We start from the raw sequence: 26,495 nt of genomic DNA, 5'->3' as shown, positions 1-26,495 counted from the left end.
TCTATCCAACCCATGTATTATTATGGATATAGGTTATTCTTATGGGTATAGATTATTATTATTATTATTATTATTATTAAGTCTATTTCCTATCTGACTCTGTCCCTATTTCTATCCAACTCACGCATTATTATGGATATAGATTATTATTATTATTATTATTATTATTATTATTAAGTCTATTTTCTATCTGACTCTGTCCCTATTTCTATCCAACTCACGCATTATTATGGATATAGATTATTATTATTATTATTATTATTATATGATCCATTTTCTGACTCTGACCCTATCTCTATCCAACCCACGTATTATTATTGATATAGATGATGATGATGATGATGATGATGATTATATAGTCTGCTTTCTATCTGTCCCTATTTCTATCGAACCCACTTATTATTATTATTATTATTATTATTATTATTATTATATAGTCTATTTTCTATCTGCCCCTATTTCTATCCAACCTATGTATTATTATCAATATAGATTATTATTATTATTATTATTATTATTATTATGTCCATTTTCTGACTCTGTCCCTATCTCTATCCAACCCACGTATTATTATTATTATTATTATTATTATTATTATTAAGTCTATTTTCTACCTGACTCTGTTCCTATTTCTATCCAACTTACGCATTATTATGGATATAGATTATTATTATTATTATTATTATTATTATATGATCCATTTTCTGACTCTGACCCTATCTATCCAACCCACGTATTATTATTGATATAGATGATGATGATGATAATGATGATTATATAGTCTGCTTTCTATCTGTCCCTATTTCTATCCAACCCACGCATTATTATGGATATAGATTATTATTATTATTATTATTATTATTATTATTATTATATAGTCTATTTCCTATCTGACTCTGTCCCTATTTCTATCCAACCCATGTATTATTATGGATATAGATTATTGTTATGGGTATAGATTATTATTATTATTATTATTATTATTATTAAGTCTATTTTCTATCTGACTCTATCCCTATTTCTATCCAACTCCCGTATTACTATGGATATAGATTATTATTATTATTATTATTATTATTATATAGTCTATTTTCTATCTGACTCTATCCCTATTTCTATCCAACCTATGTATTATTATCAATATAGATTATTATTATTATTATTATTATGTCCATTTTCTGACTCTGTCCCTATCTCTATCCAACCCACGTATTATTATTATTATTATTATTATTATTATTATTAAGTCTATTTTCTATCTGACTCTGTCCCTATTTCTATCCAACCTACGTATTATCAATATAGATTATGATTATGATTATGATGATGATGATGATGATGATATTATTATTATTATATAGTCTATTTTCTATCTGACTCTGTTCCTATTTCTATCCAACCAACGTATTATTATCGATATAAATTATTATTATGTTTATATTTATTTATATCCCACTTACTCTCTCCATAAGGAGACTCAAAGTGGCTAACATTAAAAGCATTCAAAACTATTGTCTCTTTACTCCCAGAGAAACTTTAATTCTTATGGAAGCATTTACTTTCCATCTAACCTTTTTGGGCTAAGTGGCCTTGTCAAAATTTGGGTGCGCGTTGGATTCAGTCATCATAGTTTTGAGCCAAAGCCAAAGGGGAAACTGCTTCAGGAGTCCTTTGGAACTGCAGCTCCCGGAATCCCCCAGACGGCTAATTGCCTTTCCAGTGTCCTGGCTCCTGGGGCCAAAAAAGTGGCATTTCTGGCTCGTGTTCTTTTCCAGCCGAACTGGTTCCTTCCTCCCACGGGGTTGGTGCCGATTTCAACTTTTTCTGAAACCTTTCCGGACAAACCGGTTGCCCCATAAGCGGCACAGTTGTCTGTGTCACGTGGGAGTATTCCCCAAAGACTGGCTGGGATATGTAGAGCGCCCTGCCCTGGCAAAGAAGGCGGGCATTTGGACTTGTAGAATGGGATCAGGCCTTGGGAAATGGGCTTCTTATTATATATTGTTATGCCTTACGGCCTTCAGCAGACCCCTAAACTGTTCTCAGTTGGTTTTAGGGCATGTTGCCCTGAGGTCCTTGAATATGCAACAAAAACTACAGCTCCCAGAATCCCTCAGTCAGCCCAGTGGTAGAGTTGGAGAAAGGAGGAAAAGAGGGAGTTCCCAAAATCATTCCTGGTCTTTGACCAAAAATAATATATACATACACATACAGAAATTCTCCAGCCAGCTCAGTGTTAAAGTCGGAGAGAAATAGGCCGAAGGAAGGAAGACTACAGCTCTCAGCATCTTCCACCTGGCCCAATGGTAGACAAGTAAGAAAAGGGAAGATTACAACTCCCAGAAGCCCCCAGCTTGGCCTACTGGCAAAATGGGAGACCAGTAGGAAAAGAGAGGAGGGGTCAGGGTCATTACAACTTCCAGAATCACCCAGCTGGCCTTTCATGTAGTAATAGTTGTAGGAGTAGTAGTATCCGGAATCACCCAGCTGGTCTTTCACTTTGTTGTTGTTGTCATTGTCATCTCCAGAATCACCCAGCTGGCCTTTCGCGTTGTAGTTGTTGTGTCCAGAATCACCCAGCTGGCCTTTCATGTAGTAGTAGTAGAAGTATCCAGAATCACCCAGCTGGTCTTTCACTTTGTTGTAGTTGTTGTCATTGTCATCTCCAGAATCATCCAGCTGACCTTTTGCTTTGTTGTTGTTGTGGTGGTGGTGGTGGTGTCCAGAGTCACCCAGCTGGCCTTTTGCTTTGTTGTTGTTGTGGTGGTGGTGATGTCCAGAATCACCCAGCTGGCTTTTTACTTTATTGTTGTTGTTGTTGTGGTGGTGGTGGTGGTGTCCAGAATCACCCAGCTGGCCTTTCACTTTGTTGTTGTTGTGGTGGTGGTGGTGGGGTCCAGAATCACCCAACTGGCCTTTAGCGCTGTTGTTGTTGTTGTTTCCAGAATCACTCAGCTGGCCTTTAGCGTTGTTGTTGTATCCAGAATCACCCAGCTGGCATTTCGCGTTGTTGTTGTATCCAGAATCACCCAGCTGGCCTTTAGCGTTGTTGTTGTTTCCAGAATCACTCAGCTGGCCTTTAGCGTTGTTGTTGTATCCAGAATCACCCAGCTGGCATTTCGCGTTGTTGTTGTATCCAGAATCACCCAGCTGGCATTTCGCGTTGTTGTTGTTTCCAGAATCACCCAGCTGGCCTTTAGCGTTGTTGTTGTATCCAGAATCACCCAGCTGGCATTTCGCGTTGTTGTTGATGTGTCCAGAATCACCCAGCTGGCCTTTAGCGTTGTTGTTGTTGTGTCCAGAATCACCCAGCTGGCCTTTAGCATTGTTGTTGTTTCCAGAATCATCCAGCTGGCCTTTATCACTGTTGTTGTTGTGTCCAGAATCACCCAGCTGGCCTTTTGCTTTGTTGTTGTGGTGGTGTCCAGAGTCACCCAGCTGCTGGTGGTGGTGGTGTTGTCCAGAATCACCCAGCTGGCCCTTTGCTTTGTTGTTGTTGTTGTGGTGGTGGTGGTGTCCAGAATCACCCAGCTGGCCTTTCGCTTTGTTGTTGTTGATGATGATGTTTATGTTTATTATTTTTATGTGTATTCTGCTTTTTCTCTCCACAAGAAGACACAAAGCGGCTTACATTAACAATACAATTTGAGCATTGCAATGCACTATCCCTTTGGGCTAGCTGGGGGAATGTGGGCGTCGTCACCTACCACTTTCCATATTGTGGGGGATTCTGGGAGTTGTAGTCCCCCAAAGAGGCAGGCTTCCCAGTGAACTCTGGATCCTTTGGCTGCCTTCCTCCCTGGCTGATGCCTCTTTCCTTCCTTTGCAGAGGAGTCCAACAAGAAGCACCCCTTCCCATGCCCGACCACCTACCGGACGGCGCTGACCCACTACCTGGACATCACCAACCCACCGCGCACCAACGTCCTCTACGAACTGGCCCAGTACGCCACTTCCCCCGAGGAGCAGGAGCACCTGCGCAAGATGGCCTCCTCCTCTGCCGAAGGGAAGGTGCGTACCCTCAAAAGGGTTGGAAGGGAACCCAAGGGGCCATCTAGTCCAACCCCCTTCTGCCAAGCAGAAGGACATAATCGGATCCCTCCCAACAGACGCCTATCTGGCCTCTCTGCTTCAAGTCCACCCAATTCCCAGGCAGTCCAGATCCCATTACACTATCAAGGGATCGCCAAAGGCCATCCACCTTCTTCCAGGCAGGAGGTCGAAATCCGACCCCTCCCGACAGATGGCCATCCAACCTCTGCTTCAAGTCCTCAAGAAAAGAAAACTCCACCAGATTCCCAGGCAGTCTAGGTCCCATTACACTATTAAGAGATCCCCAAAGGCCATCCAGTCCAGCCACCTTCTGCCAGGCCAGGAGGTCACAATTCAATCCCTCCTGACAGATGGCCATCCATCTTGAGGACTCTGCTTCAAGAAGAGGAAACTCCACCAGATTACCAGGCAGTCTGTATCCCATAACACTATCAAGAGAATCCCAAAGGCCAACCAGTCCAATCACTTTCTGCCAGGCAGGTCACAGCCCTATCCCTCCCGACAGATGGCCATCCAGCCTCTGTTTCAAGTCTTCAAGAAGAGAAAACTTCACCTATATTCTGTTACGATATTAAGGGGGGTCCCCAGTCCATCCCGAATTTCCCATGCAGGAAAGCATAATGAAAGCCTTCCTGACAGATGGCCATCTAGCCCCTTCTTCAAAACCCCCACCAGACTTGAATAGCTCTGTCAGGAAGCTCATCCTAATATTTAGGTGGAATGTCTTCTACTGCCATTGATCTTGGCTTCCAAGGTCTCTGGGGAGCCTTCCTTCTTGAATTGCCCAAAAATTTAGACATAATATTATTCCAGGTGAGTTCTGACCAAACCAGAATGGAGTGGGACTATGATGTCCCTCAGTATGGACACTAAGACTCCTATTGATGCAGGTTAAGAATCACATTGGCCTTTTTAGCTGCAGCATTGCACTCCTGGCTGATGTTTCACTAAGACTAGGAGATCCTTTTCACGTGGACTGTTTCCAAGCCAGGTGTCACCCATCCTGTTATACTTTTCTTGCCTTGTGTTGCAGGCCTTGTACCTTAGCTGGGTGGTGGAGGCCCGGAGGAACATCCTGGCCATCTTGCAAGACACGCCGTCCTTGCGGCCGCCCATCGACCACCTCTGCGAGCTCCTGCCCCGCCTCCAGGCGCGCTACTACTCCATCGCCTCTTCCTCCAAGGTGAGCAGCGCACAAACCGTTGGGCGAGTGGGCTTATTAACAAAAGACCCTTCTCGTAAATGCACAGCGTGACCCAGCACCAGGAGCCCAAAGTGACAAAAAGAACAACACAGAGACCAATGTTATATCTTCCATACACGAGGCCTACCTCACACTCTAAGGCCTTTCTCCCACAGTGAGGCCTACTACCACTGGGAGCTATTCTTCCACTGAGGTTTACCTCAGACTGATGGTGAACTCTCACTGAGACAAACTAACACACAGGCCTACAGAGAAGCCTTCTCACACAGACTGAGGCGGTCTTTCACAGACAAAGGTCTACCTCACACTGTGAGGCCCTCCCTCAGACTTTCTCCAAGGTTTGCCTCAGACGGAGGCTTCTCTCACAGACTAAGGTCTACCTCACATTGCGAGGCCTTTTCTCACAGACTCAGACCGAGACCTTTCTCCCTCCAAGGTTTGCCTCAGATTGTGAGGACTACCTCACACAGTGGCTTCTCTCACAGACTAAGGCCTACCTCACATTGCGAGGCCTTCTCTCACAGACTAAGGCAGTGGTTCTCAACCTGGGGTCCCAGATGTTTTTGGCCTTCAACTCCAGAAATCCTAACACCTGGTAAACTGGCTGGGATTTCTGGGAGTTGTAGGCCAAAAACATCTGGGGACCCCCTCATACTGTGATGCCTTCTCTCAGACTGAGATCTTTCTCCAAGGTTTGCCTAAGACTGTGAGGCCTACCTCACACAGAGGCTTCTCTCACAGACTAAGGCGTACCTCAAACTGTGAGGCCTTCTCTCACAGACTAAGGCCTATCTCACACTGTGAGGCTTTCTCTCAGACAGACCTTTCTCCTTCCAAGGTTTGCCTCAGACTGTGAGGCCTACTCTTTCAGACTGAGGCCTACCTCACACTGAGGTTTACCTCAGCCTGATGGCTACTAAGTTACAGGCACACCTGCTTATATTCAACTGGAAAGGTTACTATCAGGGGGGAAAGGGGTCTCCACAGAAGCTTTATCTTCCGTTCTTGTTTCCACAAGAAGTCAATTCTTTCTTTCAACTTGTGGGCTGGCTGTAATCTTTTGCCTTTGCGAAAACCTCCCCGCTGACCGTCTTCCTGGCTCTCTCTGGCTCTCCCAGGTGCATTCGAACTCCATCCACATCTGTGCGGTGGTGGTGGAGTACACCACCAAGACGGGGCGGGTCAACAAAGGGGTGGCCACCAATTGGCTCAAGAGCAAGCAGCCCATGGACAACGGGCACAAGTCCGTGGTGCCCATGTACGTCCGCAAGTCCCAGTTCCGGCTGCCCTTCAAGTCCACCACGCCTGTCCTCATGATCGGGCCCGGCACCGGCGTGGCCCCCTTCATCGGCTTCATCCAGGAGCGCGGATGGCACAAGAAGCAAGGTGAGGGACACCCTTGGCCTTGTCTGAAATGGAAGCTGGATGGCCATCTGTTGGGAGGGATTGCATGGCACCTTGGGTATCCCTTGCATCTTTTCCAACTGTGATATGGTTTCATGGCCATCTTGCAGGAAGGCTTGGGTGGTGTCTTCCTGCCTAGCTCAAGGGGGTTGACTGGAGGGCCCTTGAGGTCCCTTCCAATGCTAGGATTCTATGATTCAAGGGGCAATTGGGGCAGTAAGGGTAACCAATGGGATCTGTACCTTTCTGCGTTCCAGGCAAAGATGTGGGCGAGACAGTGCTCTACTATGGCTGCCGGCACGAGAATGAGGACTACCTCTACAAGGAGGAACTGGCCAACTTCCTCAAGGAGGGAGCCCTCACCCAGCTCCACGTGGCCTTCTCCCGGGATCAGGCCCAGAAGGTATCTATCCTTCCATCCATCTATCTATCTATCTATCTATCTATCTATCTATCTATCCTTCTATCTATCTATCTATCTATCTATCTATCTATCTGTCCGTCCGTCCGTCCATCCATCCTCCTTCCATCCATCCATCCATCAACTCCATCCATCCATCCATCCTCCTTCCATCCATCCATCCTCCTTCCATCCATCCATCCATCCATCCATCCATCTTTCTATCCATCCATCCATCCATTCAGTTCTGGTTAACAGCATCTGCTATATCATCTATCTAGCTATCTCTATACATACATACATACATATACCGTTATGTCTCTTTATTGGCATTAAATGTTTGCCATATGTGCTGGGAACCAACCTGAGTCCCTTCGGGGAGATAGAGCGGTCTACAAATAAAGATGTTGTTGTCGTTATTTTTATTATTATTATGATAATTATTATTAATTATCTGCCTGTCTATCTTGTCTCTCATCTATCTATCTATCTATCTATCTATCTATCTATCTATCTATCTATCATCTATCTATCTTTTCTGACTATCATCTATCAATCTAAACTCTATCTATCCACCCACCCACCCATCTAATTTGACTATCATCCATCCATCACCCCACCCACCCACCCATTCATCTAATTTGACTATCCTCTATCTGCCTATCTACCTACCTATCCATCCATCCATCCATCCATCCATCCATCCATCCAATTTGACTATCATCTATCTATCTATCTATCTATCTATCTATCTATCTATCTATCTATCTATCCATCCATCCATCCATCCATCCATCCATCCATGGATCTGTATGAGTGAGAAATGTGCCAGTGTAACTTCTTGTCTCAGGAGAGCCACATAAATGTCCTCCCTCTCCAATATTTCATTCTAAGAGGAGATTCCAAATCCTGAGGAGGGAAAACAAGGCCTTTCGGGTCCTTTCGGGCCCTTCCAGCCAAGATGCCCGGCCATTTGCAGCTCATTTCCCTTTGCGATCCCTCCCCAGGTTTACGTCCAGCACCTGTTGAAGAAGAACAAGGAGAGCGTTTGGAAGCTGATCAACGAAGACAACGGCCACATCTACGTCTGCGGGTGAGTCATCTGTAGGGAGGGATTTGTTTGTGTCTTCCTGCCTGGCCGAAAGGGGATTGGACTGGATGCTCCCTTGTCCCTTTGCCTCTCCCTTAACTCTTTCCTTCTACACAACAAGCAGAGCAGAACTAACACAACCCCCATGACCAAAGAAAATTATTATTATTATTATTATTATTATTATTATTATTATTATTATTATTATAAAAAAGACTGGAAAGGTTTGGGAGGAACTGACCTTGATTTATAGCCATTGTAGGTCCTGGGATTTATAGTTCACCTCCAGTCTAAGAGCACTTTGAACTCCACCAAAGATGGAATTGGACCAAACTTGGCACACAGAGCCCCCATGACCAGCAAAAAATACTGGAGGTCTTTCGGGGAAAATCACCTTGATTATAGGGGAGTTGTAGTTCACCTACACCCAGAAAGTACTGTGATCTCAAACACCAATGAATCTGGACCCATATTTGAATACAGGTGGGTTTTGTAGGGAATTGGCCTGGATATTTTGGAGTTGTAGGTACTGGGATTTATAGTTCACCCGCAATCCATGAGCACTCTGAACTCCACCAAAGAGGGAATTGGACCCAACTTGGCACACAGAGCGCCCATGACCAGAAAAAAAAATACTGGAGGTCTTTGGGGGAAAATCCACCTTGATATGGGGGAGTTGTAGTTCACCTACACCCAGAAAGTACTGTGATCCCAAACACCAATGAATCTGGACCAAACGTGGCGTGCATACCCGATATGGCCAAATTTGAGTACTCGTGGATTTTGAGGGGAATTGGCCTAGACATTTTGGAGTTGTAGGTACTGGGATTTATAGTGGTGATTTAGTGCAGCTGACTACTAATGTAATGCAGTAAGACATGATTGCGACTCCCTCTGCAATGTTATGCCTTCCCTCCTTTTGCAGGGACGCCCGCAACATGGCTCGCGACGTGCAGAACACCTTCTACGAGATCGTGGCCGAGTTCGGCAAGATGGACCAGCCGCAGGCGGTGGACTACATCAAGAAGCTCATGACCAAGGGCCGCTACTCCTTGGACATCTGGAGTTAAGACGGGGGGAGGAGGACGAGGAGGAGGAGAAGGAGGAGGTGTTTGTTTTGCTTCTCAAAGGGTTAGCGGAAGGGGAGAAAGTGGCCGAGCAGGTCCCTCCGCTGCCACTCCATCCATTCCCTTTGGGGACTTTTGGCGCTCTTTTGCGAGGAGCGGGATTTGCGTGAGAACACACACCCTTTCCTTCCCCTTCCCTCCTTTATCGCCTGCTTCTTTCGCGGGAGCCTCTGCACCATTGAGGGAGTGCCCATCTTCCTTCCTTGAGGTGTCTTTCGGTCTGTCTTTTTGTGTCTCGAGAGCGTCTCTTTTTGGCGAGCCGCCTCCACCGGCCCCAGACTCAAAACGACGGCGGTGGCGCTCTTCTTCTTCTCATCCTTCTCGCTTTATTTCCTTCGGCCTGTTAAACAGTCCGGATCTGTTCCGAAACCCGTTCGGGGAGGAGCTTTTGGTGGCCGCTTGGCTTTTCTCTCTCTCTTCCTTCTCAAGCTCCGACAAGATGGGGAAACAGGGCAGGAAAACGGCTCATTTCGAGGCCGCTTTCCTTCGGAGTGGAGGGCTTCGCTTCCGTCTTCTTGCTCCCCGACTCTGCGGAGAAGCCTCTTCTGATCGCCCGCCGAACTTAATGCTTCTCCGGTCAAATTTGCTCCTTCGGTGGAAGGAAAACCCTCAAAACGCTGTGGCGGCGGAGGAGGGAATTTGGCTGGCAGGGCCTTCCCGTCGTGGCCTCGCTTGCTCCTTTCCGCACATTGAAGCTGCTATGGGGCCCCAATATTTGCATTCGGTGATCCTGATGACTGTCCATCGAATGTGCATACGGTTCAGGAGACTTGCTCTTCGAATAAAAACAACCCTTGGTTCTTTTGCACCATTTCCTTTGTTTGGAGTGTATCAAAGCGCGTGTCGTCGTGCCACGGTCGCCATTCACGTGGCCCTTGAGAGGAAGTGTTCAGGAACGGATTCTGGAAGACGTAGTCCAGCAGGGGCTCGGGACCTCTGGGGGGATCGCGGGGGGGGGGGGGGGGTTCAGAGGGATATCTAGCTTATTAAATCTCATCTTCTTAGAAAGGTAAAGGGTAAAATGACCAAAAAAATCTGATCACCCACCGAACTCAATACTTCTCAAGTCAAATTTGCTCCTTCAGTGGAAGGAAAACCCTCGAAACGCTGTGGCGGCAGCTACATTTTGCCTAAGAAAGAGGCAAAATGCGTCCTCATTGGAAGGAAGAAAAAGCAGAAGAGACCATGAGAAAGAATTCTTTTCTGCTTGAGGTAGATGTGACTACCTTGATTAGCATTGAATGGCCTTGCAGCGTCAAAGCTTGGCTACATCCTGCTCGGGGGAATCCTTTGTTGGGAGGTGTTAGCTGGCCCTGATTGTTTCCTGTCTGGAATTCCCCTGCTTTTTGAGAAGCCAGCCATAAAAGAACCAAGCTGGATACAGCATATTGGGAGGTGTTAGTTGTCCCTGATTGTTTCCTGTCTGGAATTGCCTTGCTTTTTGAGAAGTTATCCATAGAAGAACAAAGCTGGACACAGCATATTATTGGAGAACACAGAAATGCTGGACCACTCTCACAACCACCGCGTCAGGCTACACAAAGAAGCCTTTGAAATCCACAAACAGGTGGACAATTTCAACACAAAGGAGGAAACCATGAAAATGAACAAAATGTGGCTATTAATAAACTTTAAAATGAGGACAGGAAATAAAGGCGGGAGCTACAGACAAGAAACAAGCAGGGACAGCTAATCACCTCTCAACAAAGGATTCCCCCAGGCAGTAAGAAGCAATACTTTTTTTTTTGAGCAACACTCCAAAAAACAAAAACGGGAATTCCAGGCACGAACAATGAGAGCCAGCTAACACCTCCCAACAAAGGATTTCCCCAGGCAGAAAGCAGCCAGGCTTTGAAGCTGCAAGGCTTTGCAGTGCTAATCAAGGTGATTAATTGCAACATTCACACTTCCCTCCAACAGACAAGCGTTCTTTCTCCCACCCTGGACACATTCCACAGATATATAAATCCAATTTTCTTAGTTTTCAACAGACCTCACAACCTCTGTAAATAAAGAGTAACACCAAAAAAAAGGGGAATTTCAGGCAGGAAAAATTCAGGAACAGCTAACACCTTCCAACAAAGGATTCCCCCAGGCAGAGAGGAACACTCAAAACAAAAAAATGGAATTTCAGGCAGGAAAAAAATCAAGAACAGCTAACACCTTCCAACAAAGGATTCCCCCAGGCAGAGAGGAACACTCAAAACAAAAAAAATGGAATTACAGGCAGGAAAAAAAATCAGGAACAGCTAACACCTTCCAACAAAGGATTCCCCCAGGCAGAGAGGAACACTCAATACAAAAAATGGAATTTCAGGCAGGAAAAAAATCAGGAACGGCTAACACCTTCCAACAAAGGATTCCCCCGGGCAGAGAGGAACACTCAAAACAAAAAAATGGAATTTCAGGCAGGAAAAAAAATCAGGAACGGCTAACACCTTCCAACAAAGGATTCCCCCAGGCAGAGAGGAACACTCAAAACAAAAAAAATGGAATTTCAGACAGGAAAAAAATCAGGAACAGCTAACACCTTCCAACAAAGGATTCCCCCAGGCAGGAAGCAGCCAGGCTTTGAAAAATATATTACATTCTTATATTCATTTCCACACATCGTTATTAAATTCACATTTCTCAAATCTAGAGTGATATTTTCGTGGGATATCAGCTTTGAACAGGGTTATCTGTGTCCACACTGCCATATAATCCGGTTCGAAGCAGAAAACCTGGGACATTGTGCTTGTCCAATACCAATTTTTTGCACCTCAAACCACAACGCAGGACCAACAAGGCATTTCCCTTTGCTTTATTTTCCCAAACGTCAATATATATATAAACATACATATACGGAACGACAAGAAGTACATTCGTTGGCAAGAGTTGCTGGTCAACCCAGGCCAGATCTTTCAAGACGGCGCTCAAGACAACACGACGGACACAAACAACATCGGAAGGGAAACGGGACCGTTTCCAGACGCACAACTTCGACAACTTTCCCTTGGGATCCCAGTTCAGACCAATGGTCCCAACGCTCTCAAACGAGACTGGTCCCAGTCCTGGAATTGGGTTTCGGAGCGGAAGGGTAGTGTCCGGAGAAGACCCTCGGGTCCACAATCCTCAAAGCCTGGCTTTTCAAGACCTCTGGGGACGGAACAGGACAGGCACTCGGGTTCCCATCGTCCTCACTCCGCCTTCTGGGACTTGTCTTGGAACTTCTGGTGGACGACCCGCAAAGTGGTGAAAAAGTTGCCGGCGAAGAGGATGAAGAAGGGGAGGCCGCACATCAGGACCTAAAAGAAAGGGAGTTGTAGTTCACCTACACCCAGAGTGCACTATGAATCCAAACTATGATGGATCTGGACCAAATTTGTTGTACCAGCAACAAATACTGGAGGTCTTTGGGGAAAATGCACCTTGATCTAAGGGAGTTGTAGTTCACCCACACCCAGAGCACACTATGAACCCGAACTATGATGGATCTGGACCAAACATGGCATGCATACCCGATACGCCCATATTTGAATATTGGTGGGTTTTAAGGGTAACTGACCTGGACATTTTGGAGTTGGAGGTACTGGGATGTATAGTTCACCTACAATTAAGGAGCACTCTGAACTCCACCAAAGATGAAATTGGACCAAACTTGACACACAGAGCCCCCATGACCATCAAAAAATACTGGAGGTCTTTGGGGAAAATGCACCTTGATTTGGGGGAGTTGTAGTTCACCTACATCCAGAGCACACTATGAACCCAAACAATGATGGATCTGGACCAAACGTGGCATGCAGACCCGATACGCCCATATTTGAATGCTGGTGGGTTTTGAGGGTAACTGGCCCGGACATTTTGGAGTTCGAGGTACTGGGATGTATAGTTCACCTGCAATCAAGGAGCACTCTGAACATCACCAGAGGGAATTGGACCAAACTTGGCACACAGACCAGTAAAAAATACTGGAGGTCTTTGGGGAAAATTCACCTTGTTCTGGGATTTATAGTTCACCTGCAATCTAAGAACGGCACCCTTAACTCCACCAAAAATGGAATTCGACCTAACTTGGCACACAGAGCCCCCATAACTAGCAAAAAATACTGGAGGTCTTTGGGGAAAATGCACCTTGATTTGGGGGAGTTGTAGTTCACCCACACCCAGAGCGCATTATTAACCCAAACAAGGATAGATCTGGACCAAACGTGGCATGCATACCCAATACGCCCATATTTGAATACTGGGGGGTTTTGAGGGTAACTGGCCTGGACGTTTTGGAGTTGGAGGTACTGGGATGTATAGTTTGCCTGTAATCAAGGAGCACTCTGAACTCCACCAATGATGGAATTGGACCAAACTTGGCACACAGACCAGCAAAAAATACTGGACCAGCAATAAAATAAAATAAAATAAATACTGGAGGTCTTTGGAGAAAATTCACCTTGATTTAGGGGAGTTGAAGTTCACCTACATCCAGAGCACACTATGAACCCAAACTATGATAGATCTGGACCAAACTTGGCACACATACCCAATACGCCCATATCTGAATGCTGGTGGGTTTTGAGGGGAATTGGCCTGAACTTTTTGGAGTTGTAGATCTTGGGATGTATAGTTCACCTGCAATCCATGAGCACTCAGAACTCCACCAAAGAGGGAATTGGACCAAACTTGGCACACAGAACCCCCACAACCAGCAAAACATACTGGAGGTCTTTGGGGAAAATTCACCTTGATTTGGGGGAGTTGTAGTTCACCCACACCCAGAGCGCACTATGAACCCAAACAAGAATGGATCTGGACCAAACGTGGCATGCATACCCAATACGCCCAAATTTGAATACTGATTGGTTTTGAGGGGATTTGGCCTGGACATTTTGGAGTTGGAGGTACTGGGATGTATAGTTCACCTGCAATCCATGAGCACTCTGAACTCTACCAAAGAGGGAATTGGACCAAACTTGGCACACAGACCAACAAAAAATACTGGACCAGCAACAAATACTGGAGGTGTTTGGGGAAAATTCATCTTGATTTGGGGGAGTTCTAGTTCACCTACATCCAGAGCACACTATGAACCCAAACAATGGTGGATCTGGACCAAACTTGGCACACAGACCTGATATGCCAAAACTTGATTACTGGAGGGGTTTGGGGAGAACTGACCTTCCTTTCTGGGAGTTGTAGTTCACCCACAACTAGAGAATTAGTGACCTCCAATATGCCCAAATTGGAATACTGGTGGGTTTTGAGGGGAATTGGCCTGGACGTTTTGGAGTTGGAGGTACTGGGATGTATAGTTCACCTGCAATTAAGGAGCACTCTGAACTCCACCAAAGAGGGAATTGGACCAAACTTGGCACACAGGCCAGCAAAAAATACAGGACCAGCAAAAAATAAAAATACTGGAGGTCAATGTATTGTCTGGAGGTCTTTGGGGAAAATGCACCTTGATCTAAGGGAGTTCTAGTTCACCCACACCCAGAGCACATTATTAACCCAAACAAGGATAGATCTGGACCAAACGTGGCATGCATACCCAATACGCCCATATTTGAATACTGGTGGGTCTTGAGGGTAACTGGCCTGGACGTTTTGGAGTTGGAGGTACTGGGATGTATAGTTCACCTGCAATCAAGGAGCACTCTGAACTCCACCAAAGAGGGAATTGGACCAAACTTGGCATACATACCAGCAAAAAATACTGTACCAGTAACGAATACTGGAGGTCTTTAGGGAAAATTCACCTTGATTTGGGGGAGTTGTAGTTCACCCACACCCAGAGCACACTATGAAGCCAAACAATGATTGATCTGGACCAAACATGACATCCATACCCAATACGCCCATATTTGAATATTGGTGGGGTTTGAGAGTAACTGGCCTGGATATTTTGGAGTTGTAGGTACTGGGATGTATAGTTCACCTGCAATCCATGAGCACTCTGAACTCTACCAAAGATGGAATTGGACCAAACTTGGCACACAGAGCCTCTATGACCAGCAAAAAATACTGGAGGTCTTTGGGGGAAATTCACCTTGACTTGGGGGAGCTGTAGTTCACCTACATCCAGAGAGTACTGTGAACCCGTACACAGCTGGAACTGGGCACATTTATCTAATATGCCAAAACCTGATTACTGGAGGGGTTTGGCGGGAACTGACCTTCCTTTCTGGGAATTGTAGTTCACCCACATCTAGAGAAACGGTGCCCTCCACCAATGATGGACCTGGACCACACTTGGCACACAGAACCGCCATGACTAGCTCAACCTACTGGAGGGGTTTGAGAGGACTGACTTGCCATAGTGGGAGTTGTAGTTTACCCTACAGCCAGAGAGCACACTGAACCCCACCGAGGATGCATCTAGAGCAAACTTGCCCAACAGAACCAAAAAAGGGGGAGGAAGAAAGAAAAAGGATGGATAGATCGAAGGAAGAGGAAGCAAAGGGAAAAATAAATGAGGGGAAGAGAAAAAGGGAATGGAGGAAGAGAATGGAAAGAGAAACAGGAAAGGGACAAAAGAAGGAAAGGAAGAGGGAGGAAAGTGTATGAGGGGTATGGAAAAGAATGAAAGAGAGGAAGAAGATGCAAGAGGGAAAAGAAGGAAGGAAATGCAAGGCGACCAAGAGAATAAGAGTTCAGATTCAAGGCCGCCCTCCTCCTCCCGGCCATATTAACCCCGCTGCCTTCGTCTTACCTGCCATTCTTTGCATTCTGGATGCCTGGCCAGTTGGAAGAGAGTGATGGCATTGTACAGTTGCCAGAACTATGGGAAGAAGCAAGGGAAATGGGGAAGAGAAGGGGGGGAAATCAAGATGGTTCAGCCCTTAACTGGGCTTCCAAAGCCTTCCCACCCTCTCTTGGTGAAATGGGACTCACCTGGCCAAAGAAGAGGAAGGGGAGGAGGAAGGTGAGGCCGCGCCACATCCAGGACTGGAAACCCTCTGGGAGAAAAGAGGGGGGTTAATTGCATCACAGGGGGGGCTTTGCCTATTGACTTTTCTTCCTTTATGGCAGAATGGGGTTGGACTGGATGGCCCCTGGGGTCCCTTCCAACTAGGAAAGATGGATGGAGAGATAGCCAGATAGAGGGATAGATAGATAGATAGATGGATAGATAGATAGATAGATAGATAGATAGATAGATAGATAGATAGATAGATAGATAGATCGAGCTCTTGGGGTTCTTCCAAGCCTAGGAGTCTAGTTCTAGGATGGATGGGGCCCTTGAGGTTCCTTCCAACTCTACGATTCTATTATTGATTGATAGATGGACGGATAGAGAGAGAGAGAGATAGCCCTTGGGGTCCCTTCGAACTCTTCTGTTATAGATAGACAGCCAGTCAGACAGACAGACTGATTCCTTCCAACTAGAATAGATGGACGGATAGATAGATAGATAGATAGATAGATAGATAGATAGATAGAGCCCTAGGGATCCCTTTCAACTCTAGGATGGTTGGATGGATGAATAGGTAGGGAGGTAGATAAGTAGGCAGGTGGGTAGGTGGATGGGTGGGTGGGTGGTTGGGTGGATAGATGGATAGATAGATAGATAGATAGATAGATAGATAGATAGATAGATAGATAGATAGATAGACAGATAGATAGATAGAACCCTAGGGATCCCTTTCAACTCTAAGATGGATGGATAGGTAAGCAGGTAGGTAGGTAGGTAGGTAGGTAGATATATAGAGGTAGGTAGGTAGGTAGGTAGATAGATAGATAGATAGATAGATAGATAGATAGATAGAGATAGCCCTTGAGTCCCTTCCAAGTCTAGGATTCTATGATAGGTAGACAGACAGACAGATCAATCCATTGAGGTTCCTTCCAACTCTAGGATTCTATTATTGATTGATGGATGGATGGATGGATGAATGGAAGGAAAGATAGACAGACAGATAGAAATAGCCCTAGGATCCCTTCCAATTCTAGGGTGGGTGATAGATAGATAGATAGAGCCCTTGGAGTCCGTTCCAACTCTAGGATTGATTGATTGATTGATAGGTAGATGGATAGATATAGCCCTTCCAATGCTCAGATTCTGTTAGAAATATACAGGCAGGAAGGCAGGCAGATCAATCCCTTGGGATCCCTTCCAACTAGGTTAGATGGATAGATGGATAGATGGATAGATGGATAGATAGATAGACAGACAGACAGAACCCTTGGGGTCCCTTCCAAGTCTAGGATTCTAGGTGGATGGGTAGAGCCCTTGGGATCCCAACTCTTGGATTCCGTGATAGATAGCTTTTGCTGTTAGGCGAATCCTTTTGCCCTCCCTTTATTAAAAATGCTGATTTTCTTCAGCTGTTCTTCCTTTCTAAAGTATGCTGAGAATGTATTGTCAAAGGCTTTCATGGCTGGAATCACTAGGTTCTTCTGGGTTTTTTCGGGCTATATGGCCATGTTCTAGAGGCATTTTCCCCTGACGTTTCGCCTGCATCTATGGCAAGGTACCTCTGAGGATGCTTGCCATAGATGCAGGCGAAACGTCAGGAGAAAATGCCTCTAGAACATGGCCATATAGCCCGAAAAAACCCACAAGAACCTTATGCTGGGAATGGTCTTGCGTCCCATATTTTGGGGGGAAACCAATATTATGGATGTGGGGGGAGGGATCAAAGGAAGTATTGTGAAGACAGCCATGGCGATGTTGTGGCCTGAGCCACCCTTGTGCCCACTTACCCACCGTGAGGTCCATGTTGTGCCGCTCGCCCAGCGCTCTCAGCCGGTACAGGCAGCCACTTTGGTAGTAATACTGGAGAAACTGGACAAAACCTGCGAGAGAAACGCTGCCGGTTAGGATCAGGCAAAGAGAGCCTTTCCATGTTTATCTAGCTTTATAGTCAGAATCATTTTATCAAGATTTGGCAGAACTGAAATGGTGAGCTCATGTTTTTGACTGAGTCTATCATCCAGACACGACAGGGGATGATGGGGACTGGAGTCCAAGCTTTTGGCAGGACTGAGGGTTAGGGAAGACTTACTCTGGTACATGGAGAAGGTGAGGAACTGGTTCCGGAACTTGTGGTACATGGGTCCGTCTGGCCTGAGCGACGCCAGAAAGAGAGAGAGAGGAAGTTGTGTTTACTCCTGGACGCTCAACATCGAGTGATGATCCCCCCCAAAAAAGCAAAGGATTGTACGCAAAGCACCAGCGACTCACCAGGTCAGCATGACTCCGGAGAGGAAGGTGGAGATGTAGTGATGGAAAACCCACCAGCCTTTAATCCTAGGAGAGGGAGCAGAACCAGGAAGAGAAAGGAGGAGTTTGAATTCATGAATGTATATATGGCTGGAGTGACACTTTAGAAATGTCCCTGTTCTGACTTACATACACATTCAGCTTAAGAACAAACCTACAAGACCAAGTCTTGGGGACTACCTGGACTTCAACAGCTAAACCTCCACGGTTTTGTTCCCTTTGGCAATAGGAACCCTGCCTTTTTCACCCATTCATTATGTATGCATGTATGTATGTATGTATGTATATGTATGTACTAGCTGTACCTGGCCACGCGTTGCTGTGGCCCTCAGAAAACAGAGGATTTGCAGACATGAAGCAATATCTGGGCCAGGGAACCCTTCCCATCAAAGGTTTCTTGCTGGACAGAAGAAGCCAGGCTGTTAAAAAAGGGAAGAAAGAGGGAGGGAAGGAGAGAGAAAAAAGAAAGAAAAGAGGGAGGGAAAGAAAGAAGGAAAGGGAGAAGGAAGCATGGAAGCAAAGAGAGAAGGAAGGAAGGAAAGAGGCAGAGAAGGAAGGAAGGAAGGAAGGAAGGAAGGAAGGAAGGAGAGAAAAAGGGAGGGAAAGAAAAGGGGGAAAGTTAGAAAAGGAAGGAGAGAAGGAAAGGGAAAAGGGAAAGAAGGAAGGAAAGAGGGAGCGAAGGAAGGGGGGAAGATGTAGAGAAAGAGGGAGGGAAGGAAAGAAGAGAGAAGGAAGAAAAGAGAGACAGCAGGAGAGAAAGAAAAAGGGGGAAGAAAGGAAAAAGATAGAGAAAGAAAGACGGGAAGGAAGGAAGGAAAGAGGGAGGGAAAGAAAAAGTGAGAAGGCAAGTTAGAAAAGGAAGGAGGGAGAGAAGGAAAAAGGGAAAGAAGGAAGGAAAGAGGGAGCGAAGGAAGAGGGAAAGATGTAGAGAAAGAGAGAGGGAGGGAAGGAAAGAAGGAAAGAGAGAAGGAAGAAAAGAGAGACAGCAGGAGAGAAAGAAAAAGGGGGAAGAAAGGAAAGAGATAGAGAAGGAAGAAAGACGGGAAGGAAAGAAGGAAAGGGGGAGAGAAAGAGGGAAGACTGGCCACAGCAACACGTGGCAGGTACAGCTAGTAACATAATATATTGTATATCTATATATCTTGTAAGCCTGTCTGAGTCCCCTTGGGGGTGAGAAGGGCGGCATAGAAATGCCATAAATAAATAAAAATAAAATTTTTATTGAACTTTCCCCTTTGAACCCAACTTGCCCTGCCGTGGCTCAAGCCTCAAAAGATTGGCTTGGGAGCCTTGAAGTCGGGAGGCTTCCTGAACATGAGGAAGAACTTCCTGACTGTGAGAGCCGTTCAGCAGTGGAACTCTCTGCCCCGGAGTGTGGTGGAGGCTCCTTCTTTGGAAGCTTTTAAGCAGAGGCTGGATGGTCATCTGTCAGGGGTGCTTTGAATGCAATATTCCTGCTTCTTGGCAGAATGGGGTTGGACTGATGATTGCCCAGGAGGTCTCTTCCAACTCTAGGATTCTATGACTCTAGGGGAAGCAGCCCTTACTTGGAGCCGTTGTTGATCAAGATGCTTTCCCGGATGGTCAGAGTGCAATAGTACCAGACCAGGAGGAAGTTGAAGACGGCGTCGGTCACCCTGGGAGGAAGACCAAAAACAACAGGTAGATGGATGTAGGGATAGGGATGGGTTGGGCTAGGCACCTGCCAACCTGAGGCTGGAGACTCACCTGGAGTTCAGAAGGAACCGGCAGGTGAAGGAGATGATGAGGAGAATGATGGTGAGGTAGAGCTTGAACTTCTCGTACTCGTCCTTGTAGGCGAACCTGTCAGGAGGGAGTGAAACAAGGATGGATCTGGCCTCAAAGCTCAGCTCTAGCTCAACGCTAAGGGGGGGAAATCCTCCTGAATTGATCCCTCTTGGCCTCATGCAGACTACGTTGGGTTAGCGAAGCCCTCTCGCCATTTATAACTACAGAAAAATGTTCGGTTCCTGTTTCGAAAGTGCCATTTCCTGTTTAATTGTGTTGTCTTTAGTTTGAAAGTCATTATTCCACTCCAGAAAGTTTGTTTTTGTGGCTGCCACAAAAGATGTAGAATTGTGTTGCTGAAGGCTTTCAAGGCCCGAATCAGTGAATTAATGTGAGTTTTCCTGGCTGTCTGATCAAGTTCCAGAAGCATTCTCTCCTGATGTTTTGCCCACATCTCTGCCAGGCATCCTGAGAGGTTGTGAGGTCTGTTAGAAACTAGGAAAGTGGGGTTTGCATACATACATACATACATATACTAGCCGTCTCCTGCCACACATTGCTGTGGCCCACATGGGGGTTCTGTGTGGGAAGCTTGGCCCAATTCTATCGTTGGTGGGGTTCAGAATGCTCTGTGATTGTAGGTGAACTATAAATCCCAACAACTACAACTCCCAAATGTCAAGACTCTATTCTCCCCAAACTCCACCAGTGTTCACATTTGGGCATATTGAGTATCCATGCCAAGTTTGGTCCAGATTCTCATTGTTTGAGTCCACAGTGATCTCAGGATGTAGGTGAACTACAACTCCAAAACCAAAGGACATTGCCCACCAAACCCTTCCAGTATTTTCTCTTTGTCGTGGGAGATCTGTGTGCCAAGTTTGGTTCAATTCCATCGTTGGTGGAGTTCAGAATGCTCTTTGATTGTAGGTGAATTATAAATCCCAGCAACTACAACTCCCAAATGACAAAATCAATTTTTTGAGTGAAGGACATACATTGGGTTGTTAGGTGTCTTGTGTCCAAATTTGGTGTCAATTCGTCCAATGGTTTTTGAGTTCAAACATTACATTTTTATCTATCTATCTATCTATCTATCTATCTATCTATCTATCCTTCTATCTATCTATCTATCTATCTATCTATCCGTCTATCTATCTATCTATCTATCTATCTATCTATCTGAGGAATAATATCCAGGGTAGGAGAAAGAACTCTTGTCTGTTGGAGGGAAGTATGAATGTTGCAATTAATCACCTTCATTAGCACTGCAAAGCCTTGCAGCTTCAAAGCCTGGCTGCTTCCTGTCTGGGGGAATCCTTTGTTGGGAGGTGTTAGCTGGCCCTCATTGTTCCTGCCTGGAATTCACCCGTTTTTGCTTTTTTTTAGTATTGCTCAAAAAAAGGTGTTGCTTCTTACTGCCTGAGGGCATCCATTGTTGAGAGGTGATTAGCTGTCCCTGCTTGTTTCTTGTCTGTAGCTCCCACCTTTATTTCCTGTCCTGATTTTAGAGTTTATTAATAGCCAGATTTTGTTCATTTTCATGGTTTCCTCCTTTGTGTTGAAATTGTCCACCTGTTTGTGTATTTCAAAGGCTTTTTGTGTAGCCTGACGCGGTGGTTGTGAGAGTGGTCCAGCATTTCTGTGTTCTCCAATAATATGCTATGTCCAGCTTGGCTCTTTTATGGCTGACGTCTCAAAAAGCAGGGGAATTCCAGACAGGAAACAATCAGGGACAGCTAACACCTCCCTACAAAGGATTCCCCCAAGTGGGAAGCAGCCAGGCTTTGAATCTGCAAGGCCATTCAATGCTAATCAAGGTGGCTAGTTGCAACAGTCACACCTATCTCAAGCAGATAAGAGTTCTTTCTCCCACCCTGGACATTATTCCACAGATACAAAAACCCCAATTTTCCTAGTTTCCAACAGATCTCACAACCTCTAGATGAGGTTCCTGAATAGACTACTGAGCATCCTGAATATACTGCAATGCATTCTACGTGGGGCTGCCTTTGAAGACTGTTCGAAAGTTTCAACTGGTCAATCAGGCAGCAGATTGCTCACCAAAGCACGTACAGGGAATATGGGCATGCTGAATAGACTACTGCAATGCACTCTACGTGGGGCTGCCTTTGAAGACTGTTTGAAAGTTTCAATTGATCAATCAGGCAGCAAATTGCTCACCGGAGCACGTACAGGGAATATGAGCATCCTGAATAGACTACTGCAATGCACTCTACGTGGGACTACCTTTGAAGACTGCTCGAAAGTTTCAGTTGACCAATCAGGCAGCAAATTGCTCACCGGAGCACGTACAGGGAATATGAGCATCCTGAATAGACTACTGCAATGCACTCTACGTGGGGCTGCCTTTGAAGACTGTTCGAAAGTTTCAACTGGTCAATCAGGCAGCAAATTGCTCACCGGAGCACGTACAGGGAATATGGGCATCCTGAATACACTACTGCAATGCACTCTACGTGGGGTTGCCTTTGAAGACTGTTCGAAAGTCTCAACTGGTCAATCAGGCAGCAAATTGCTCACTGGAGCATGTACAGGGAATATGAGCATCCTTACTTGGCTTGCTTGCTCAGCAGCGTGACATTCACATTCCCCAGGACGAGACTCAGATACAACCTGGATGGTAAACAAAGAGAGAGAGAGAGAAAGGGAGAGATCAAGGCCAAAACGAAGGAAATGCACAGATATAGGACAGGTGACGCCGATTGCTTGATAACTCCATGGAAAAGGGGTCTAGACGTTTAGAGTGCAATCTCACCCGTTCTTCTTGGGCAAGTAGGCCTCCATTTCGAAGAAGACGCTCTGCCGGTCTTTGACCATCCCTTGCAGCTCCTGGATGGCGGGGTCTTTCTCTTTGGCCTCCTGGTCGGTGAGAGAGGTCTTGCACCTGCAGCAAAACAACATGTTTCTTACATTCGCAAACCACTTTCTGACACTCCTACACTGCTTTGACTCCCACAACAAGGTCAAGCGGGGTCTTGTTTCTGCTGTTCGGACCAAGAGAGAGACAGAGGACCTCTGGAAAGGGGGACCACCAAGGAATATCATGTAATGTTGGCTAGTTTCATAGGCAGGAAAACCAACAGGGGCTCGAAGGTAAGGTATGCATTAATACAGAGAGAATGGGAAACAAATGAGATGAACTTAATCTCTTAACGCAAACAAAGACAATGGTCTCATTGCCAAGGGCTTAAAATGCACTAAGGGTCTCTGATTTTGGCAGCGAAGCAGGGTTAATCCTGGTTATGATTTGGATGGGAAGCCATAACCTCCCAGAATGGATGGACGTACTTTTTGAGGGCAAGCGAGAGCTCCTTCAGCTGCTTTTTCTGTCTCGAGATGGAGCTGGAGATCCCATCTTGGAGCTTGGTCAGCTCCTCCAACTTTTGCTTGTAGAGCCGGTGAGTCTCCTAACAACAACAAAAGAACTAGGATATTATTACACCGCGTTACAAAATTTGTTGGAAAAAGTGAAGACTCTGCAAAGTCTTCTAGGCTGGAAATGTGGGCTTTCTTGGCACTGCAGACAAAACAACAGCAGTTCCTCTGTGATAAAGGACAAGCATTGCTCAAGAGGCAGCAACTGGGCCAAGGAGGGCAGAGGAGAGCCCTATCCATGGCAGCGCATGGCGCAAGACCATCTCTGTCACCATAGCCGAGCAACACAATTCTTCCTTGGCCATTGTAAAAGGCATACCCAAGAGACAAAAGCTACCAACAAGAGAATCCTAGAGTTGCAAGGGACCCCCAAAAGCCATCTAGTCTAACCCCTTTCCGCCATGAAGGCAGGCACCATCCACTCCCTCCTGACAGAGGGCCACCCAGCTGCTGCTTAACAGCCTCCAGAGAAGGAGAAAAATATTATCCCAAAATATTATCTGAACAAAACAATGGACTGTGTGTATATGTGTGTGCGCATGTGTGTGTATGTTTGTGTGTGTGTGTGTGTATGAATATGTATATATATATGAGAGTGTGTATATATATGTGTGTGTGTATATGTGAGTGTGTATGTATATGTGTGTGTACATATCTGAGAGTGTATATATATGTGAGTGTGTTTATGTATATATATGTGAGTATGTGTCTATATGTGTATATGAGTGTGTATATATATATATATGTGTGTGCATCTGAGTGTGTATGTATATATAAATATATGTGAGTGTGTGTATATATATCTGAGTGTGTATATATATATATATATATATATATGTGAGTATGTATATATATGTGTGTATGTATATATGTGTGTGTATATATGTGTGTGCATATATATATATATATATATCTGAGAGTGTATATATATGTGAGTGTGTGTATGTATATATATGTGTGTGCATCTGAGTGTGCATGTATATATACATATATGTGAGTGTGTGTATATATATGTGTGTATATATGAGTGTGTATGTATATATGTGTCTATATGTGTATATATATCTGAGTGTGTATATATATGTGAGTGTATTTATATATGTGTGTGTATATATATATATATTTACATATATATATCTGAGAGTGTATATATGTGTGTGCATCTGAGTGTGCATGTATATATACATATATGAGTGTGTATATATATGTGAGTGTGTGTATGAGTGTGTATGTATATATGTGTGTGTATATATATGTGAGTGTGTGTATGAGTGTGTATGTATATATGTATATATATATCTTGAGTGTGTATATATATATGTGTGTGTGTGCATCTGAGTGTGTATGTATATATACATATATGTGTGTGTATATAAGTGTGTGTATATATGAGTGTGTATATATATGTGTGTGTATGTGTATATATATATATGTGTGTATGTATATATATATATGTGTGTGTATATATGTGTGTGTATATGTGAGTGTATATATATGTGTGTGTGTGTATGTGTGTATATATGTGTGTGAATATATGTGAGTCTGTGTGTGTATGTGTGTATGTATTCATACACACACACATATATACATACCCACAAACACACAGTGCCTTGTTTTACCCTAAAGTGCAATCTGTTGGGGCTCGCATTGGCCTTTTCTGCTGCTTCCCCAGAGCATGGTCTCCTGCTCAGTCCCTGGTTCTGGCTCCCTGTCTCAGGCCTTGTTTCCCAGCCCCACCCCCTCCTTCCCTGACTGCCCTGCTGTCCCTCTGCTGATGCCCAGGAGCCCCCTTGTTTCCCTCCCTCCCTTCCCAGCCCTCACCTGGACCCTCTGGAATCCGTCCTGCAGCTCCTCCCAGTCCCGCAAGCAGTCGCTGACCGAGGCCCGGCGGATCATGGCCGACACCCTTCCTTCCCTCAGAAAGAAAGAAAGAAAGAAAGAAGCCCACCAGGAAGGAAGGGAGGAAGGAAGGAAGGAGAGCAGGCTCGCTTCCGGGAAAGGAAACAGCCAATCAGCGCACGCACGCCTGCCCCACGCCGCCTCAGCCAATCAGCGCCGCGCGGGGGCGGGGAGATGCCAGGGGGCGGGGCGTAGCCCAGGGCAACCGTTGCTGAGAGGCAGTGGGCGGGGGAAATCTCTAGCCACGCCCCTTTGTGGACAAAAGAAGGCACTTTGAGTGACAGCTCATAGGAAGAGCCAGACCTCCAACTATACAATAATAATAATCATAATAATCATAATAATAACAATATAAAATAATAATAACAATATAATAACAATAATAACAATATATAATAATAATAATAATAATAACAACAATATAATAATAATAACAGCAATAACAATATAATAATAAAGATAACAATATAATTAATAATAACAATATTATTATAATAATAACAATATAAAATAATAATAATAACAACATCAATAATAACAATAACAATATAATAATAATAACAATATAATAATAATAACAATATAATAATAATAATAGCAATATAACAATAACAATAACAATATAATAATAACAACAATATATAATAATAATAATAATAATAACAACAATAATAACAATATATAATAATAGTCATGCTGTCATAGGGGGGAATCTGGGAGTCCCCCAAATAATACACAAATCCATAATAATTGCCTCCATTACAACTATATAATAAATAGTAAATAAATGTTGTAAATAAATAAATAATAATAACTACCTCTACTATAAATAAATAATAGTAATGCTGTCATATGGATCTAGTTGGGGGAAATCTGGGAGTTGTAGTCTCCCCAGGTAATAATAATAATAATAATAATAATAATAATAATAACAATAATAATAATTTAATAATAAATAGCCCTACTAT

General features: G+C 44.8%; 2 protein-coding genes across 5 annotated transcripts in view; one reads left to right on the top strand and one right to left on the bottom strand.

Moving 5' to 3' along the window:
- POR (cytochrome p450 oxidoreductase) overlaps window positions 1-10,089 on the top strand; it is a 58,032-nt gene extending 47,943 nt beyond the window's left edge. For all 4 annotated transcript variants that reach the window (XM_060756729.2, XM_060756730.2, XM_067472171.1 and 1 more), the window contains 6 exons: window positions 3,830-4,011; window positions 5,087-5,236; window positions 6,376-6,643; window positions 6,919-7,064; window positions 8,069-8,154; window positions 9,077-10,089. In XM_060756729.2, the coding sequence (XP_060612712.1) occupies window positions 3,830-4,011; window positions 5,087-5,236; window positions 6,376-6,643; window positions 6,919-7,064; window positions 8,069-8,154; window positions 9,077-9,221 (977 nt within the window). In that variant the 3' untranslated portion in view covers window positions 9,222-10,089. The remainder of the gene's footprint in view (window positions 1-3,829; window positions 4,012-5,086; window positions 5,237-6,375; window positions 6,644-6,918; window positions 7,065-8,068; window positions 8,155-9,076) is intronic.
- A 1,977-nt stretch (window positions 10,090-12,066) lies between these two features.
- On the bottom strand, window positions 12,067-25,622 carry TMEM120A (transmembrane protein 120A). Its single transcript, XM_060756732.2, has 12 exons — window positions 25,450-25,622; window positions 23,542-23,660; window positions 23,009-23,137; window positions 22,807-22,866; window positions 20,209-20,304; window positions 20,028-20,117; window positions 18,442-18,507; window positions 18,263-18,324; window positions 17,961-18,053; window positions 16,149-16,213; window positions 15,967-16,035; window positions 12,067-12,565 (listed from the first exon to the last, which is right to left on the bottom strand). Exons 1-12 carry the CDS (start codon window positions 25,522-25,524, stop codon window positions 12,458-12,460), a joined length of 1,032 nt encoding a protein of 343 aa, XP_060612715.2. The 5' UTR covers window positions 25,525-25,622; the 3' UTR covers window positions 12,067-12,457.
- Between the last annotated feature and the right edge of the window lie 873 nt (window positions 25,623-26,495).

Source organism: Anolis sagrei, chromosome 11, assembly GCF_037176765.1.
Source record: "Anolis sagrei isolate rAnoSag1 chromosome 11, rAnoSag1.mat, whole genome shotgun sequence".
NCBI lineage: Eukaryota > Metazoa > Chordata > Lepidosauria > Squamata > Dactyloidae > Anolis > Anolis sagrei.
The sequence above is the reverse complement of the archived record's forward strand: the minus strand, read 5'-3'. Positions and strand labels throughout refer to the sequence as shown.